This window comes from Benincasa hispida, chromosome 11 (genome assembly GCF_009727055.1).
Source record: "Benincasa hispida cultivar B227 chromosome 11, ASM972705v1, whole genome shotgun sequence".
Taxonomy (NCBI): domain Eukaryota; kingdom Viridiplantae; phylum Streptophyta; class Magnoliopsida; order Cucurbitales; family Cucurbitaceae; genus Benincasa; species Benincasa hispida.
In genome coordinates, this window is record NC_052359.1 from 38,543,171 (window position 1) to 38,562,083 (window position 18,913).

Genomic DNA, 18,913 nt, shown 5'->3' on the forward strand with positions numbered 1-18,913 from the left:
TTCAGCATTCTGGGAAAGAGGATTATTGAGTTAGAAAAATCTTGAAGCTTAATGAAAACATGAATGGTAACTTCTTAACCCTCTTTTTCCAAGTAAAAGAGAAAAATATAAAATACAGGGAATATGAATCATGTATTCGGTAAAGGAATGTACTTATGGTCTACAAAGTTCATAGGCCATATAATTTTATTCAATTTTATTTGTTACCATTTAGTAGAATTGTGGTTATTAATTTCAGTATAGTATATTTGTCTCCTTGAATAAAGTATTTTTTATACCAAATTCGTTCATGGTTAAGAATCGTGGGACAACAAGCTCTTTGAATGTATATATTTTCTATTTACACAATCTATCATTAATTTTTCAGTGCCAAAATGAGTATTGCTCAACTAGTAAACATGTATGATGACCTTAAGGATAGAAGTTCAATTCCAATACCTCACAAAAAAGTCATTTAGTTAATGTTGACTATCTACGTGAATCTTGAAAATATGTTCTTTAGATTCAACGTAGGTAGAAATAGTAAATCGAATTTTAAAATAATAGTAGGTGTCAAATCTAATTAAGATATGAAGTTCGTTCGATAACTATTCTATATTTTTTCTCTAAATTTCTCATTTTTATTTATTTGGATAAACCCTCAAATTCCTAATCATATTTTAAAGACAAGAAAAAAAGTCTTTTAAAACTACATTTTAGTTTTACAAACTTGACAGTCTTTTGAAACATGAGTAGCTCAAGGAAGAGAGGATCTCATACTTTTAAATCCTTCAAGGAAAAATGGTTTGAAATAACCCTTTCTAAGTTTTACCTTTTAAAACTAGCAATCTTTTTTTAAAATTCGTTAAATTAATTTTTTTCTTCTATTCACGACCACCAAAGTTTGTATAAAAAATTAATATTTTCAATTTATATCCAAATCATCAATTCGTTTGGACTTTCTCGATGAATCTCAACTACAACTACAATGAGGATCGAGATTCACATAATTTTAACAAATCTTAATCTTTTCAAATATTTCCAAAATTTAAAAATCACACTGCCAAATATTATGAAAAATTTGAAAAGATAATCAATAAATTCAATTAGATAGTTTAAATAAATTTTAAAATTCGTGTAAACATAAATTGGACATAAGATTTGCAAAAGATTTTATACAAGACTTGGGGAAGATCTTATCTATTCTTTTGGCTCTTTCGGTTAAATTTTTCCCATATGAACACCAAGATCAGACTTTTTTGATTTCGCCCATGATGAATTGAGATCCATATATTTTTTCAAATAGTTTCGCAAAATTCGATCTTTCCCAAAATTTAAAAATGACACCACAAGATCCATTTGGAAAATCCACTTAGATAATTGGTAAATCCATCTGTAAATTTGGAATTTTAGATATTTGAAACAAAATTGGGCGAAAAAATTGAAATTTTTATATAAGATTTAGTAAAGATAACAAAATTTGGAGAAAAATTTAAGATGTAAGATTTAGTAAAATTGGGAAAGATTACATAATATTTGGAAAAATTAGGAGAATCTTCATGTTCATTCCGTGCGAGATTTCACCAAGAAAGCTCAAAACAATTGATAAAATGAAAAAATTAATTTTTTATTCAAATTTCCATCTCGACCAAGATGCATCTAGAAAAATTATTTCAACAATTTTTTTTTCTTTTTTAAAAAAAGGTACTAGTTTGGAAGGATGGAATCTCGTAGATGCTAATTCTAACAATTTATCTGCTTTAAGCTTCCACTTAGTACATGTTTCTTATGATTTCGATTGGATTTACCTACATGCCTTTTCTTGACGTCCTCTCCCCAAATATTGAAAATCATACTTCGTGAATATTGTATATTTAGTCCATACTTACCAAACTCTAATGAAATGTGGTTAATCTTAATAAAATTCCATTGATATCTAAATCGTAAAGATAATTTAATTATTTTGAATCTCCTTTACTTAAAATTAAAAGTATCACATTTATTATTAGCATTGTTGTTATCTTAAGGTAAAGATATAAATTGATATAATTATTAGTTTAGAGTATAAATTGATAAAATCTTCAAAATTCAAGGTTTAAATTGATACAATCCCAAAAATTTAAGGAATTATTATAATTCTTATTTTAGGGTATAAATTGATGTAATCCCTAAAGTTTAGAGATATAAATTGATATTCACCCTAAAAAACAATCAAAATTAGATATCAATTTTTTTTATTATTTTATGATATAGACTTTTTATTTTATGAAAATATTAATCTCTAATTAGTTTATCAATTTATTTATACAAGAAATCTCATGATCTCTTAACAGTAATTTCTACTATAAGGACTAAACCATTACAAATTTTAAAATTAAAGACCAAATTGTTATACAGTAAAATTCAAGGACTAAATTGTTACAAAATTGAAAGTACAAAGATTAAATCATTACAAACCAAAGTTCATAGATCAAATCGTTACTTTCACGAAAATTTGGAGACTACATGTGATTTTTAACAGAAGAATTGTTATCAAGTAAGAAAAATAAAATCAACTAGATCTCTATAATATATAATTAAAATGCAAAATTAGAAGAGTCGGCACAGAGATTATTGGCAATAAAATTCATAGCAGCCAAAAAGAGGTGGAGAGAAAAATAGCAAAACTTAAATCAAAGTGAAGACATTTCCAAAAATAAATTGGGGCCTTATATTTTGTGTAGATAAGGTTCCAATTCCAACTACCTGTTTTTTTCTGCACGTATTATCATCTCTCACAAAGAGTGTAGAGACAGAGAAATGGCAGAAACTGGGCACCTTGTAACAGCTAGAAATATCAACTCCATTTCAAGTTCATTCAACAAAGCTGCTGCACCTAAATATGCAACTCAAACATTCAAAATCACAGCTTCTTCAAAGAGAAATGACATCTCCTTGGTAAACACATTCTTCTCCTCTTCATCTTTCAGATTTCTGCAGATTTCCATTTTCAAAAACTCTTCCTCTTCTATCTAATCAGTTCATCTTTTAACAATTGCCTATTAATTGATGGAATGAAAAACTTGGATTGTTCAATCTAGTTTCTGGCTTCTACTTGTTTGCTCTATTGTTGAGAGTCTCTAGAATGTATAGTTCTTCATACAATTCCCTTCCAACTCAAGCAAGACTTTTTGTTTTAATGAAGAGAAGAAGCAACAAAACGTCAAGGCGTCTAATCACAATATCAACATCAGGAAGCAGATGGCAGGGGAAATGGACCAGTGATTACCTGCTTTCCCTGCGAGATCTCAACTTAGAAGACTTGGTAGAAGATGAACACAAAAATGCACGCGTCTTCATCAACCTATGTATTGAGAAGGTAATTTCAATACTTTTTTCCTCCAAAAATCTATTTTATGTATAATGATATTTAATGAACACAACTTGAATCTAACTCCAACAACATCTAACAATGGATCCATATCCAATAACATCTCAGAATGAATCATTATTGGAGAGGCCGAGACGGGTAGAGACTTTTTTAAAGAATGAGACTTGTTTAGAGAGATGAGTGTGTTGGGGGGAGAAAAAAGGACTTTTCTTTAAAAGGGAGTAGTAAAGAAAATCATTTTTCTTCTTCTTTTTCTTTCCTTGTGAAGGAGCATGCTGAAGAATCCATTTCTCAACTCAACGAGAATAGATATTAAACAGGCATTTTTGAAGCAATTTAAAGAAGCCAAACAGCCCCAAATCAGACCAATTCTACACAAAATGCTCTGTCAGATTACTAGAATACTGATTTTCCCTTTGTTTACCAGCATGCAAGTTTCGGGTTCACCGTGGATGGGAAGATCAACACATCATTCACTCGAAAGTGCTGTACCTGTTCTTCACCATACTGCAGAGAGGTAGCACTGTTTAAATAACCAAACAAACTTTATTAGATTTACTTGCGCAATTGCAGAATTTCAGGGCAATTACTAGAAACTTCCACAATTTTCTGTTATCTTTATCTCATCTATCCACGAGGTTTCAATTCAGAAACATTCCAACCGAAGTTCTAACACATACAATTATCTTAATCAAACAGATCAATGCAAACTTTAATGTATTGGTTCTGTCATCAAACAGAACCAACAGGGAGATTCATCTTCCAGATATTGGAGGTGACGATCCATCAGTAAGTTTCTCAAGTTTTTGCATTTCTTCACTTCAATCACTAAGAACTATGACACCTTCTTAAACTTAACAGGTGATCTACGTTAAACCTGGACTTGAAGCTGATCTAGATTCATTCGTACGTGACACAATTAGGCTTACAACCTCAACCAAGGTGAGAAGTTGAATGCAAATAGAATTGGCCTACTTAACAATAACCATGATATCTAAATACTACCAAGTTTCAATTGGAAGAAGTTAACCAAACAGCATACTCTTCCAGGACACTTGCTCAGAGTTGTGTGAGAAATCTCAACCCACAGTACAATGTAAGTGGTCAAGTGTCACTCAAGCTTCCCTTGCAATCAACGTTGGAACTAATTGAGCAATGTTCATTGCAGATATTGGGGCACAGAATGGTGCATCTATAGACAAGAGATGGTCCAGGCTTTTGGAGCTTAGAAAATCAAATGCATAGATAACAAGCAATATATACATATATATATGTATATATATTAATGATTGTTCAGGTTTCAAAAAAACTATAATATTGATGATTGTTCAAACTAGGCCTTAAAAACATGTCTGCCCATTGGTAAAACTCAATTGTTTATCATGTTTTTAAGTATATATCATGATGGAAAAGTGGTTGGCATCTTACGCAGTGGAACTAAAACTAGTTTTGCCTCCTCAATTATATTTCTCCTTCAAGTAGTAGAAGACCAATGAGTTAGTACGGATTGTAGGTATACAATTGTCCATTTGACCAGACCATTCATCAGATGGTCAAAATACACAGTATAGCTAAATCGACCAGGGAAATTCCCAATATAGGTCAAAAGTAATGAAAGAACATCATATATCAGCAGCAAGGAAATTCCCAGGTAGTGACACCTGCATGCAAAAAAAAAAAAAAAAAAAAAAAGGGAAACTTAGTAGTCAAGCAACTGTCAAGGCATTTCTGCTCCTCCAAAGGCTAGAAGTTCAAATCGTCCCGCCCCGTGATGTAATATTCTCAAAACTACATCAAAAAGTAAAGAGAGTTATAAAGATTTTGCCTACCTTCTCCCCAAGTTTAAATGCTGGTAGACCCTTGTATGGGCACGTACTGCACCGAAAAGCATCTCCCAGTCCACACTGTAAGTCGTATTAACGTTAACATGCAGAACAGATGAATAATAAGGTAGATGAATTGCAAGTGAAAGCAAAGAGACTGAACAGAGGTAAAACATTCGAGGAACAAATGAATAATCTTGCTTTCCATAAAAACATAAGGATAATCAACAATTGATGCCATTTCAAAAATCATAAAGTAAATAGATTCTATCCATAAACGAAAAATGTCCTCGATCATTACGATAACTATGTATTCTTTACTCACATTGCCACATGCAGATTGAGGATTTTCCAACAGATCTGAAGTCAATCCCAGTTTTTCTACTTTCTCCTCTGCTTCGGCCCTACCACAAGTGCAGTTCTTGCAAGCTTTCCTTGTGCTGCCAACTTCACAATCACCAACTGTAGAACAAATTAAATGAGAAATGGTAACCAATACTGCCTCCACTAAATAAAATTAAGGTAGAATTTCAAGTTCAGTTTTAAACTTTCAAGTTTGTGTCTATTTGAAATTTGAACTTTCAATTTTGTGTCTCATAAGTCTCTAACCTTTCAATTTTGTACCTAATAAGCCTCTAAACTTTCAATTTTGAGTTTAATCCATCCTAAACCTTCAAATTTGTATCTAATTGATCCCTAAAATATGTTCAATTTTTTGTCAAAATTAATTGATTATTGATATTTTAAATATAAAAATGAATTTCACGTCTAGTAAATCTCTAAAAGTTAAAATTATATGTTTGAAAGAGACGGGGATTTTTCTTCCTTAAATAAATAAATAAAAAAAAAAGATCTAACACTTCAAGAACTATTAGATACAAAATTGGAAAATTTAGGGATCTATTGGACACAAAGTTAAGGTTTAAGATCTATTAGATACTTCTAAAATCTTAGGAGCTTAATGAACATAAAATTGAAAGTTTAAAAATCTATTAGGTACTTTGAGCATAGAGACCTACTAGACATTTTTCAAAGCTTGGTGATCAAATAGACACAAGCTTGATAGTTTAGGGATTGAACTTGTAATTTACCCTAAATTTAATATATAATGTGTCAAGCCTTTCATCATTTACCTGATGGTAGCTGGGGTTTCTTCAAATCCTCCTCAGTTAATAAACTATCTTCATCGATCAAATCAGAATCATCATCAAGCTGAATCTTTGGTAAACTTTTTGCAGGCTTCTTAATAGCAAAAGAGGAGCCAATCTTCCAAGAAGGCTTTTTGGCTCTTATCTATGTTCAAAAAAGGAACACAGCAAATATAAAAATGTTGCAAGAAATCGAAACAGAAATAAACAATGAAGTTGGTAGAACCAAATGGTTAAAGTTAAAAGAGATCATGGAGTTAAGATGCCTTTCAATCATCTTTACATAAAGAAGTTGACGGAAGCAACATGAAACATTGTATTAATAAAAAATTACCAGTCATTTTCAACATTACTAAAATGTAGGGTGGTGGTTTCTTCAGTTGGTGGGATGGAAGGGGGGGTGCTGTCTAAAGAGTCTAAACTAGATGATATCTGAATCTTACCACGACATTCTCTACATCAGATGGAGAAACTGATTTCTTTTCTGTTACTTGAGCTTCAAGAAAGCCGGCCAAAAGTAATCTACTCACCATGGCAGGGGACTGCAAAAAATAAAATAATATAAAAAACTAAAAATGTATCCATCTCTGTATCAATATTTTAAATATAAAAACCTACTAGCTATTCAGTAATTACCTCATCTTTCTCAACTGCAACGGACTGTGAAGTCTTGTGAATAAGGATTATCCCATCAGACTTCAAAACTCTTGAGATCTCCTCACACAACTGATCACTTGGAAAATCAGATCTACAAATAGAAACGACAGCATCCATGGATGATGCTCCAAGTGGCAACTTATCTATCATAAAACAATAACTATCAGTAACACAATTTACATCATATGAATCAAGAACCTGTCAACTCCTCATGTGCATGAGACCAAGAAAAAACATAAGAATAAGGAGGAGACTTGGAGGAGGAAAATTAAGATAAACCATCACTTTATGTTTGCATTTAACTAACAAAATGAAATGAAAAAAAAAAAGGGATTAACAGGGACTAGAAGCTGCAAATAACATTGAAAAGCCACTGGTCTGCATGCTAGCTCTCTCACACAGGAGCCAAGAAATCTCGACTCTGAGGACACTGACCATTGGCATTTATATTTGGCTACTCCGAAAGCTACAGCTTTCAGGCTAACTGTATGGTAAGAGTTTGACATACATGCAGAGTGTGTGTGTGTGAGAGAGAGAGAGAGAGAGATTTAATTTTGAAAGAAAATATTGAAAAAAAGATGACAACATTCTTTTTTATCCCTCCAAATATCGCTTATCAGATATCCGTAATGCTGTTTATTTTGATATAACATAATATTTCATTAAATAAGGGAATAAATCAGAGTCGGTAAGTTTATGTCACCATTATCACATCAATTTAGTCCTTCAACTTTCAAGATGAAATGCATAATGCACAAGTCCATTAAACCAAATATCAAATTGATTGAACTATTGGATAGAACAGGCTATGAGAAGGCATAAAAACTTACTTAGAGAAAAGGCTTGAGTGATTATTTGTGAATCACAGTTCCCAACATATTCATTCCCAAGCTCTTGTAAAACATTAATAACAATGCTTGTAGCCAGAATGGCGTCATCCGTAATTGCCAGTATACTCTTCATGGTGGTGTCCTACAATAACAAAGTTATGTACTTAAATTCACATAAAGGAAGAGGAGGAACAAATAAAGAAGTAAATGAATCCCATCACTTCACAGCAGAAACAAGAGAAACAGAAAACAATTAGCAAACAAGCTCCATTTCAACAAATTATACAGACAAAAATAACAACAGAAATAGAAAATAAATTCGGTGAATGTATTAAATTTGAAAAACTCTTAAGAAATTGTAATTTATCAATGGAAAAAGACCTATTTGTGCTCTCTCTACATTGCAAGGCCAAGAAAATTCTCAATCATTCTCTAATGTAATTTTGCTCTATATTTTACAGAATCCCTTAGTGGTTTAATGTTTGCTTGTCTTTCCAATTGATCCTTAATCCTCTTCACTTTCTAGAAACGAGGAGCTTCAATCGAAGTATGAAGGATTTTTAGAAAGGGATAGTCTCAGTCCCACCTTGAGAAATTTGCAAAAGAAAAACAGAAGAAGAAAATTGGAAAGTGGATTATGACAATTTCTTTTGTTGAAAAAAAAGTAAAGTCGTAGATACAGGTATTCTTTTAGCCTTCTCCTTGTATTTGAGATGGTCAAAATTTTTACAGTTCTATTGCTCAGCCTCCATTCATCGATAGGATTTTCTGGCTTTTCAGATTTCCATTGGAGGAGAAGACTCTTTGGCATAAATCAAAATCAATCTGACGTAGTACGGGTACTTGCAATTGGGTTAATTTGTTGATCTTCATCTGTGTTGGAAAAACCCTGGAAAGTGATAATAGTTCCTAGCAATAAGTGAGAGTACTTCTGTTTTGATGGATCGTTAAACTTACTTTCCAAATATCACCCATCCCAAACTTACCTTAGAACTATGGTTGTTTTTAAGAGTAGGCTTAGTTGACTGGGATGAGAAGGCAGATAGCTCATCATATGCAACAAAACCGTATCATAAAATATTCTGTGTGTGTTGGACAGGCCTCTTTTCCTTCTCACCTACTTTTCCTAAATTCTACAACATTGCTTTTGTTGGAACCTCACCTATAACCTAATTCAAAGAAAGAATTCAAATGATGATGAGTCCAAAGGTCGTCTATTCCTTGATTGCTCTTTCAACTCTCGCTTCCTGAGTATAGGCTACTTCCTTCAGAGGCTTTTTGCCCCGTATGCAGGAAAATACTCCTTTCAAGAGAGAAATTCATGTGGCTCAAAATCCCAAGGGAATAACTTGAGAGAAGAATTTGCAGTCCTCTTATCATGAGTGTATGGTCCCTCATCTGGTTACAAAAATGAAATTCTTGACCAAAATTTCACTTCTGACTACCCATCGGAGAAAAACAGCAGAGGAAAAAAAAACAAACATACAAACAAAAAACCCATACCGTAAACAAATCATCTACCTAACTCAAACTAAAACAATTTCCCAATAATCGCATGTTAAAAAATCTATACATTAATATTGAAGACGGAAGAATTCAATAAAGTAACACAAAATAACACCATCGATTATCTCCAATCAGGCGAATTGAAACAAACTATCATCCTTCAGGTATTATCCAACTAATTAATCATAAGATGAAGAAGCTGAAACTAAAAGAAAGAGAAATAATGAGATACTACCGAAGAGGAATAGCCGGCTGGCGGTGGGCGAGAGATGAAAAGGCAGGACTTCGCGAGAGAAAATCGCAAGAGAGACGATTACAAATACGGTAGAGGAAAAGGCTTCTTTTTCCTTTTGGGTATAAATTGTGGGCCGAAGTAGAACGGGGGAAAATTTGGGTATAAATGGTGGGCCGAAGTAGAACTGGGGAAAATCGACAAAAATGACTCTGGGGAGTTTTATTATGTATTTTTGACATATTTTTGAAAAATATTTTTTTTTTTATCCCTCGATGATAAAAATGATGTAAGCATGAAAAATTTTGGTTATATAATTACTCATATGTCTCTTATTAAATTCACACTTTTAATTTCAACAATCAACCTACCAAATTAATTCACAAAAAAGTATCCACCACAAACATTTATTCACAAAAAAAATAATTCATAAAAAATTAATTGACAAAAAATTCTTCACATTCCAATGCAAAAAACTATCCAACAAAATCGATTTTCCATGTTAGAATTCATTTGCTTGTATTTATGCTTGTTTGGTTGATTGTTTCTTTATATATATATATATATATTAAGATACTCGGTCGGGCTTCATCGGGTATTCACCAGGTACAAAAGGAAATAAGTTAAAATTATCCGATCGAACTTCACCGGGTACAAAATAGTTTAAGATACCTGATCGGACTTCAACGAGGATGAAGGAAGTTGATTGAAATCACCCGACAGGGCTTCACTGGGTCTTTGTCGGGTATGAAAGAAATTTATTGAGCATATTTTGCATGAGCCCGACCGGGAATTGGCGCCTACTTGTATGGGTCCGTCCGGGAATTATTGTGTTTTGAACATATTTTGCATGCGTCTGGCTGGGAATTAGTGCATACTTGCATGGACCCGACCGGGAATTAGTGTACTTTGAACATATTTTGCATGAGCCCGATTGGGAATTAGTGTACTTTGAACATATTTTGCGTGTGCGTGGCCGAGAATTGGTGTATACTTGATGGCCCTGGCTGGGAATTAGTGTACTTGAACATACCGTTTTTTGGCCCACCTATACCCGGGCAGGTTGAAGATCGAGCCAAAAAAATAGTATATAATGTTCCGATTTCCACCCTGATCGGGCCCCATTAGTCCCACCCGGTCACAGATCCGGTCAGGCTCGTATAAAACCAGACCTCGGACCGATTTTCAGGAAAAAAAGGGTCCAATTTTTATAGAAAATTTTAACTTTTAGGCTCTAAATTGTTCAGAAAATGATGAAAATGATGTTCTAAGGAAAAAAAAATAACATTAAAAACGGGTGGGGTTTTGGAAGAGGGTTTGTGACTTTTGAAATGTTGAAGGGCGTTATAGTAATTTTACATTGTTTGTAAAATTGTGGGGTAAAAAAAACAATGTTTTTAAAAAGGGTCTAAATTTCAAACACAAAACTCCAAATAGCCATTTTTGCCAGTTGCCCGTAGAACTATCTACAGATTGGATTGGGTCAATTTGGAGAAATTTTATGAACCAACCCGAAAATAGGTCGGTTTGGGGGTAGTTTATAAACCCTAGTAATAAAATAAAACAAGTTATGAAACAGACAATTACAAGATGGTGTCAGCAGCATTTGTAGAAGAGAGACCACGACGGTAGCACTAAATAGAGAGAGAATGTGGTGGCAGCAGTGGCATAGTAGACTGAAAAGAAGAAGAAGCCGACGAGGAAAGCACCTGAGAGTTGGGAGATTTGAAGTGGGTGTTGAAGGAGAAATTTTGAATCAATCACAAATTGTCACATTATTTAAATGAAATTCTAAATCATCAAATTTGGAATTTAGGAGTTGACATTGTTGGGATTGGTGTCCTAATTCTCTTGGAGTCTCATTGTTTTGTAAAGATACACATTGTTCAATGAATAAAATAAGTGTCATTTAATTCTGGCATTTATTCATATCCAATAAACAAAGCTCTTTGGTTATCTTATGTGAACTTAAGCATGTATATATGATATACAAGTGGATCATGCCTTAAGTGATAACCAAAATAGGTATGTAGTATAAGGATTAAGGTGGGATACCTGATCCTGGCGACACTACGGATACAGCTCGCTTTGTAGAAGTATGCAAGTGTTGTAAACTACTACAGATGGTAGATCCTGACCATTCATGTGGAGATGTGCAAGCGAGGGTGTCCTATACAAAGAGTTTGTATAAGACCTGGATCACGAGATGACTAGACTCTGTGTATAACGCCGTTGATACTAGAGACTTACATCTCACCTAAACGACCATAGGTGACACGACCTCAATCTTGAGTGTTTTGGGAACTCCTGCCTTTAAGGGCGGTCCTTTGATTAGTATGGGTGAGAGTGGCTAGATTTTCAACTAAACATGCCTACCTTTTTGGGGACTTGTCTGATTTGGGAGCTGGGAAATCAATCCACAATATGGAATTCACTCCATTTCCGAAGCAGGGATAAGTAGAGAGATTACTCCCTTAAGGGTTGATTCCGAGACTTGAACATAGTGACCACAACTTCTCTTTGGAAGAGAAGACTCAGTCATAGTAGGACTATGACTTATGTTCATTAGAGGGATCAGTGGTACTTAAGGAGACAGATGTAACTACAGGGCATAACGGTTATTGGCCCAGCTGTACTTACGAGTGATCTGTGAAGGGTTGTCGCATTGCTGATTGGTTAAGATGGACACATAATATATCTATGGTAAGGAGAGTTCAGCTGTAGGTCTTTAGTGGAGTGTCTGACAGTTAACGGATGGTGGATCCCGTGACTAAAGAGTTTAGAGTTATTCACGTACCACTGAAGCTTCGAGCTACAGGTCTATGAGGTCCCCTTGGTAGCTCAATGGATTCAGTTAAGGATCAGTTCTTGGTGTTGATTTGAAATGTTCAAATTGACAAGAGGTATTTTGATTATATATGATATAATCGGTATGATGTATGAGATACATCTAGTGGAGGATTGATGTAAATGAGATTTACATTAGGTACCATGGAATAGAAAAAGAACTATGGTTTATATGTTTCATGAGATGAAATATTAAAACTATAGGTTATAAATATAGTATGATAAGTTGGTTATCATTTATGTTTATAATAATATTAATTATTGGATAATTAATTCCTTTTCTTTTAAATAACCAAAGTAGTGGGTGGTTATTGAACCATGGTAACCGTGAGTTTAAAAGGAAAATAGTTTTCCTATTTTGGAAAAAAAAAAGAAGAAGTTATTTTACAAAAGATCCAAAAAGTTTTGAGTTTTCTCTCCACGCAAAAGAAACTCACGAAGTCGTCAAGTAAATTCGGATTTACTAAACGACGGCTGGGCAAGCTAAACGATCATGCAAAGTAGAGCTAAATGATCGTGCAGTATTTACTAAATGATCACATAGTTTTACTAGACAATCGTTGGCCCAAGGTAAACGATCATGTAGAGTCTGTAAGCGACAGACCGAGCTAAACGACCGCATAGCTTTTGTTGAAAGATCACATAGCTTTATCTAAACGATTGGGCATCAACCTATACGATAGGTCTCCACCATCTCCCACTTGCCCACTCGTGTACGTGATCATTGTTTGCTTCGTTCATCTGCCTCATATTAAGTCCACACAGAGCCCACCCTCTAGATTCTCACATCGAGAATACCAAGGTCGCCTTGTTGGTGGTGTCAGAATCAACTCGACACTGTTGAGGTTTTCTGGAGGCTGTTTGTGGTACTGTAGAGGTCGTTTGTGTTGCGGAGGAGTTCGTGGCCGATGCGATCGCTGAGGACGAGTGCAAAGTGTTCGTGCTGTATTCGTTGCGGTGTTGCGGTCGTGTAGATTGAGCGTTTGAGGTTGCTGTTGTTCGAGCATTCGGGCGCAACCGAGCGTAGAGACGCTTCTACCATTGTTAGTACGGTTGTTCCTTTTGTGCATTTGTGACTTTCATGCTGTAATTTCTGCATCTTAATTATATAATCGCTTGTTTGAAGTCGACTGTAAATGTATTGTTGATTCATGATTGTAATTTGGAATAGTCTTGTTTCGCTGCTCATGGAAATCTCACGTCCGATTTCCTTCAATTGGTATCAGAGCCAGATTATCTGATATTCTAAATTACAGATCTGAATTGAACGCATTTTACAGTCGCAGTGGGTTTCTACATTTGTTGTTAACCATTTTTCTATATCTGTGGTTGTGTTGATGAACGTTTTGGGTTTAAATTACCTTTTTGTTAAAGCTTTCGGTATTACAAAGTGTTATTGTAAGGGCCCCTGTGTTTTTGGGTGAAATTAACTTTGCAATCGAGTCTGTAATTCAAAATATTTGAGTTCGTCGAGTCGTTCGTGATAAAGCTTCGATGCATGGTGATGCAATTCTCAACAAATAAGAAGATCAAGCGTTGGTCGGATCGTGTAGCCTCATGTAAACGATCGTTGGGATTTCACCATTTAGATTTTTTTTTCTAGACGATTGTGTGTATTTTCTAATCGATCGTTTAGCTAATGCTAAGCGATGGGGTAAATCGTTTACCATATCGTGTGGTGTTGGTTGCGCGACCGCGTAGGCGCTGGATGTAGAAAATCGTAGTGGGAGCATGCGATGCTCGTCGTTTAGTAGAATGCGCGTGCTAGACGATCGTGTAGTTAGCAAGCTTCATCGCTTCGTTACTATTTATGCGATTGCACGTATGCGATACGGAGACGCTAGCTAAGCGATCGCTTAGGCGATGGTGCTTCGCGACATTGTAGTCGCTTAGACGATCGCGGAAGGCGAACGTTGTGCGGAGCGCACTAAGCGATCGTGTACTTCAAGCTTCATCGCTTAGTAAAGGTACACAATCGTGTAGTAATAACTAAACGATTGTTTGGATTTTTCTAGACGGTCGTATAGTAAATGCTAAATGATCGTTTAACTCTGGAGTGCTGGTAAGTGATAGAACGAAGTGTTTGTTTTATCGTGTAGACGATCGCGAGGTGCTTAGTACACGATGGTCGGAGAAGCGATACTTTTCCGAGCGGTTCAAGACTCGGATCGCCTATTTGAATCGGAGATTCCTTGTCTTTGTAATAGTTAGCTTTCCTTTTTGTGTTTTAAGGCAATTTTACCCAGTTCATCAACTTTGATTGCAATTATTGATACATGTGATGTATGATGCTTATATGTCAAAGTGCTTGTCATACAGTTTAACCCACCTTAGGTTATGCAATTATTCATGGATCATGTATTATAATTGTTATAATATTGCATGAAGAAATTAATTGAAAGCATGTGCATGCATCATGAAATATAAGAGTTATATTTTACATGCAGTGAGCATTATCATGCATCATCATTTTATTATAAGTGTTATAGTTTAAGGGTGAATGGAAGCATGTTTTGCTTGTTTCATTGCCGTTTTGTATAAGTGTTATATAAAAGAAGTAGCAATGAATGGACAATGCATTGAGCATGACACTTAGGCCGTTTATAAGCGTTATGAATGCCTTGCATGTGTTAGCTTAGCATTGTGGTTGTTTCCATTTATAAGTGTTATTAAAGGAAATTAGACCTAAAATCAATAATTCAGAGTTGCATGCGGACTTGGGGTGAACTCAAGTTTTTTAAAAGGGTTTTAAAATTGGATTGAGATAGACCTAAGTTCAAATGGTTCTAAAGAGTTTAGTAACCTAAATTAATCTTTTAAAATCGGTTTAATAGGATTAAATTGGTTGAAATAAAAGGTTAAATTTGTTGTAAACCTATATATAAGGGACCTTTTGTCTAAGGTGGGTTCTGGCTAGGCTGGGGCTCTTAAGTCAATGGAAACGTAACACCCCTACCTAGGAACCTACCTGGAAAGGTGAATTAGATAGATTTTCAACAAGCACGTGATGATTTGGTCAAAGACTCCGTTAAAGAGTTTAATGGATGATGATCAAAAAGTTGTTTCACTATCCAAGGTAAAAGTTACTCTTGGAAAAACCTAAAAGTCACTTAGTTAAAATCCTTAGTCGTGGTTTTTCTAAGTAAGCTAAACCCTAGGTTATAAAATACTCAATGGAAGGAAGAGGCGTATCAAATATGTCTATGATTCCACTCATGTTTCTCCTTATATGTTCATGTTGTGAGATTCATGCTTGGCCTCGAGATGCCAAGATGCATCCCCATTCGGATGGTGTTTGCATGAGTCAATATCAAGGTGGACGGAGAGAGTATTTATAGTAAGTGGGTGAAGGGTGTGTGTTAACACGTCATATGGTCTCTGTCATTGGTTCACACCGTGAGATCATTCTGTACGCCTTCATGTTGCCTTCGGAACATCCCCCTTCGGATGGGTTTTGTGCAGTTGGTCAATATCAAGGTGAAATTCAGAAATGGATAGGGTCGCTTTAGGTTTTTCCCCAATCGGATTTTTTCCCATCGAATTGACCTTTTAGGACGGACCTATAGAGCTTAAAATGGCAAGTCACACTTACGAGAGATTGTTAAGTAAGTTAATGATCTCTTAGCCAAATTAATGATGGCTTGTCGTTATAGGAACAAGAGTTATTCTGGTATTAATGACTGGTTGAGAACTTCTCAATTTAGAGGAGTGATAACTGACCTCCCTTCGGCGGCTTTTGTCCTAAACCTTTGAAGGTCATTGCGAAACTAGATGTCAAATGGGGTTCATGTTAGTTTTGCTAAAACTTATTGGATGTTGTTTTGTTTTACAACAGGTATTTTCTTAAAACCTAACATAGGTCAATGTGTTTTCTTTTCAGCAACTCGTTCGTATTTCCATTTAAAGCTTTTAAAAATGACCGATTACTTATAGTGGAAAGAATCGCGTGAAACGAATTTCGTGGCAAATGATCTCCATCCCACTACTCTCCAAAAGAGGAGACAAGACAGTAAATATGATTTATTGGTCTTGGAGACATGTCTGGTAGAGAATGATGATTCTACCTGAATCATCGATTCAGGTGCTATCAATCTTGTTAGTTCCTCTTTCCAAGGATTCAGTTCCTGGCAAACGTTGCCACAAGAAGAGATGACTCTTCGAGTTGGTACTGGTGAGGTTGTTTCAGTTGTTGATGTAGGCAGGCTGAAGTTATTTGTTGACAAGAAACGTTATCTGTTACTGGATAATATTTTTGTAGTTCCTCATATTAAGAGGAACTTAATCTCGGTTTCTTGTCTCATTGAACAAGGCTACACTGTCTCTTTCTCTGAGAATAAAGTGTTTATTTTCAAGAATGGAATGGAGATTGGTTATGGTTCAATGAAAAATAACTTATATGTACTAAGGTCATTAGTCATAAAAGGCTTGTTTAACACTGAAATGTTCAGTACAACAACAACAGCTAAAAGACCAAAGGTTTCTCCAAAGGAAAACGCCCATCTTTGGCATCTAAGGTTAGGTCACATCAACCTCAATGGGATTGAGAAGCTGGTGAGAAGTGGACTTCTAAAGAGTTTAGAAGAAAACTCCTTGCCGATATGTGAATCATGCCTCAAAGGCAAGATGACCAAACGACCTTTTACTGGAAAAGATTATAGAGCCAAGGAAACCTTGAAGCTTATACATTCATACCGATATGGTCCGATGAGTGTTAGAGCTCGAGGTGGGTATGATAATTTTATCTCTTTCATAGATGATTATTCAAGATACGGGTATTTATACCTAATGCAATGTAAGTCTGAAGCCTTTGACAAATTCAAGGAGTATAAGGCTGAAGTTGAAAACTTGTTAGGTAAGAAGATAAAAACACTACGATCTGATCGTGGTGAAGAGTATATGGACCTCGAATTCCATAACTATATGATAGAATATGGAATCAAATCCTAACTCTTGGCCACAGGTACACCTCAGCAGAATGATGTATCAGAAAGAAGAAACAGGACCTTGTTGGACATGGTTCGGTTTATGATGAGTTATGCTCATCTTCCAGACTTGTTTTGGGGTTATGCAGTGCTGACTGCATGTTATATCCTGAACAACGTTCCCTCGATGAGTGTTTCTGAAACATGTTTTGAGTTATAGAGAGGTCGTAAAGGTAGTTTACGCCACTTCAGAATTTTTGGCTGTCCAGCACATGTGTTAGCGCCTAATCCAAAGAAGTTGGAACTGTGTTTGAACGTTTGCCTTTTTGTAGGATACCCCAAGGAAATGAGAGGATGATACTTCTATGATCCGAGTGAGAACAAAGTGTTTGTTTCCACTAATTTTATCTTCTTGGAATAAGACCACAGGAGGGATCATAAGCCATGAAGTAAGCTCATTTTACGTGAGATCTCAAGTGAGACTGAGACCGATGAGGGTTCAACAAGAGTTATTGAACAGGCCGACAGATCAACAAGAGTTGTTGAGTTCGAGACATCTAGTCAACCAGCTCAAGTATTGAGACTGCCTCGACATAGTGAGAGGGTTATGAACCCACGGGATCGCTACATGGGTTTGACTGAAGCCCAAAACATCATTACGAATGATGGGGTCGAGGATTCGTTGTCTATTAAGAAAGCAATGAAGGATGTTGACAAAGATGAATGGGTTAAAGCCATGAACCAGGAAATGGAGTCTATGTACTTCAACAACGTCTAGAAGCTTGTTGATCCATCTGATGGGGTAAGACCTATTGGATGTAAGTGGATCTATAAGCAAAAGAAAGGTGTAGATGGAAAGGTGCAAACCTTTAAGGCTAGACTCGTTGTAAAGGGTTATACCCAGGTTGAGGGAGTTGACTATGAGGAAACTTTCTCACTTGTTATCATGTTGAAGTCTATTCGGATTCTCCTGTCCATAGCCACATTTTATGATTATGAAATATGGCAAATGGACGTCAAGATTGCCTTTCTTAATGGTAATCTTGAGGAGACCATTTATATGACTCAACTAGAGGGGTTCATCATTCCAGATCAAGAGGAAAGAGTTTGCAAATTTAATAGGTCCATTTATGGGCTAAAACAAGCATTTAGATCTTGGAACATCAGATTTGACACTGCTGTCAAGTCGTTTTTCTTTGACCAGAACGTTGATGAGCCTTGTGTTTACAAGAAGATCATTAACAACTTAGTAGCTTTCCTGGTACTGTATGTGGATGATATCCTACTCATTGGGAATGATGTAGGGTATTTAACTGACATTAAGGAGTGACTAGTTGCCCAGTTCCAAATGAAAGATTTGGGTGAGGCACAGTATGTTCTCGGGATTCAGATTATTCGGGATCGCAAGAACAAACGGTTAGCCCTATCTCAGGCACCATACATTGATCAAATGTTGATTAGGTACAGGATGCAGGATTCCAAGAGAGGTTTGTACCTTTTAGGCATGGAATCATTCTGTCTAAGGATCAATGCCCTAAGACATCTCAAGAGTGGAGGAGATAAGACGAATTCCTTATGCTTCTGCTGTAGGAAGCTTGA

At 35.5% G+C, this 18,913-nt stretch overlaps 2 protein-coding genes across 3 annotated transcripts; one reads left to right on the forward strand and one right to left on the reverse strand.

Annotated features, from left to right (window-relative positions):
- The first annotated feature begins 2,695 nt into the window (after positions 1-2,695).
- Positions 2,696-4,771, forward strand: LOC120091991 (large ribosomal RNA subunit accumulation protein YCED homolog 2, chloroplastic). Its single transcript, XM_039050176.1, has 7 exons — positions 2,696-2,916; positions 3,164-3,337; positions 3,777-3,866; positions 4,049-4,138; positions 4,211-4,291; positions 4,400-4,445; positions 4,518-4,771. Exons 1-7 carry the CDS (start codon positions 2,779-2,781, stop codon positions 4,592-4,594), a joined length of 696 nt encoding a protein of 231 aa, XP_038906104.1. The 5' UTR covers positions 2,696-2,778; the 3' UTR covers positions 4,595-4,771.
- Positions 4,772-4,781: 10 nt separating this feature from the next.
- On the reverse strand, positions 4,782-9,697 carry LOC120091989 (anamorsin homolog). Of its 2 annotated transcripts, none has more exons than XM_039050174.1 (8): positions 9,549-9,697; positions 7,808-7,949; positions 6,957-7,120; positions 6,764-6,862; positions 6,306-6,465; positions 5,498-5,634; positions 5,179-5,253; positions 4,782-5,010 (listed from the first exon to the last, which is right to left on the reverse strand). In XM_039050174.1, exons 2-8 carry the CDS (start codon positions 7,938-7,940, stop codon positions 4,972-4,974), a joined length of 807 nt encoding a protein of 268 aa, XP_038906102.1. In that variant the 5' UTR covers positions 7,941-7,949; positions 9,549-9,697; the 3' UTR covers positions 4,782-4,971. The 2 variants fall into 2 exon arrangements, with proteins under 2 accessions (XP_038906102.1, XP_038906101.1); XM_039050173.1 differs by lacking the exon at positions 9,549-9,697 and adding an exon at positions 9,429-9,449.
- Positions 9,698-18,913: the final 9,216 nt, after the last annotated feature.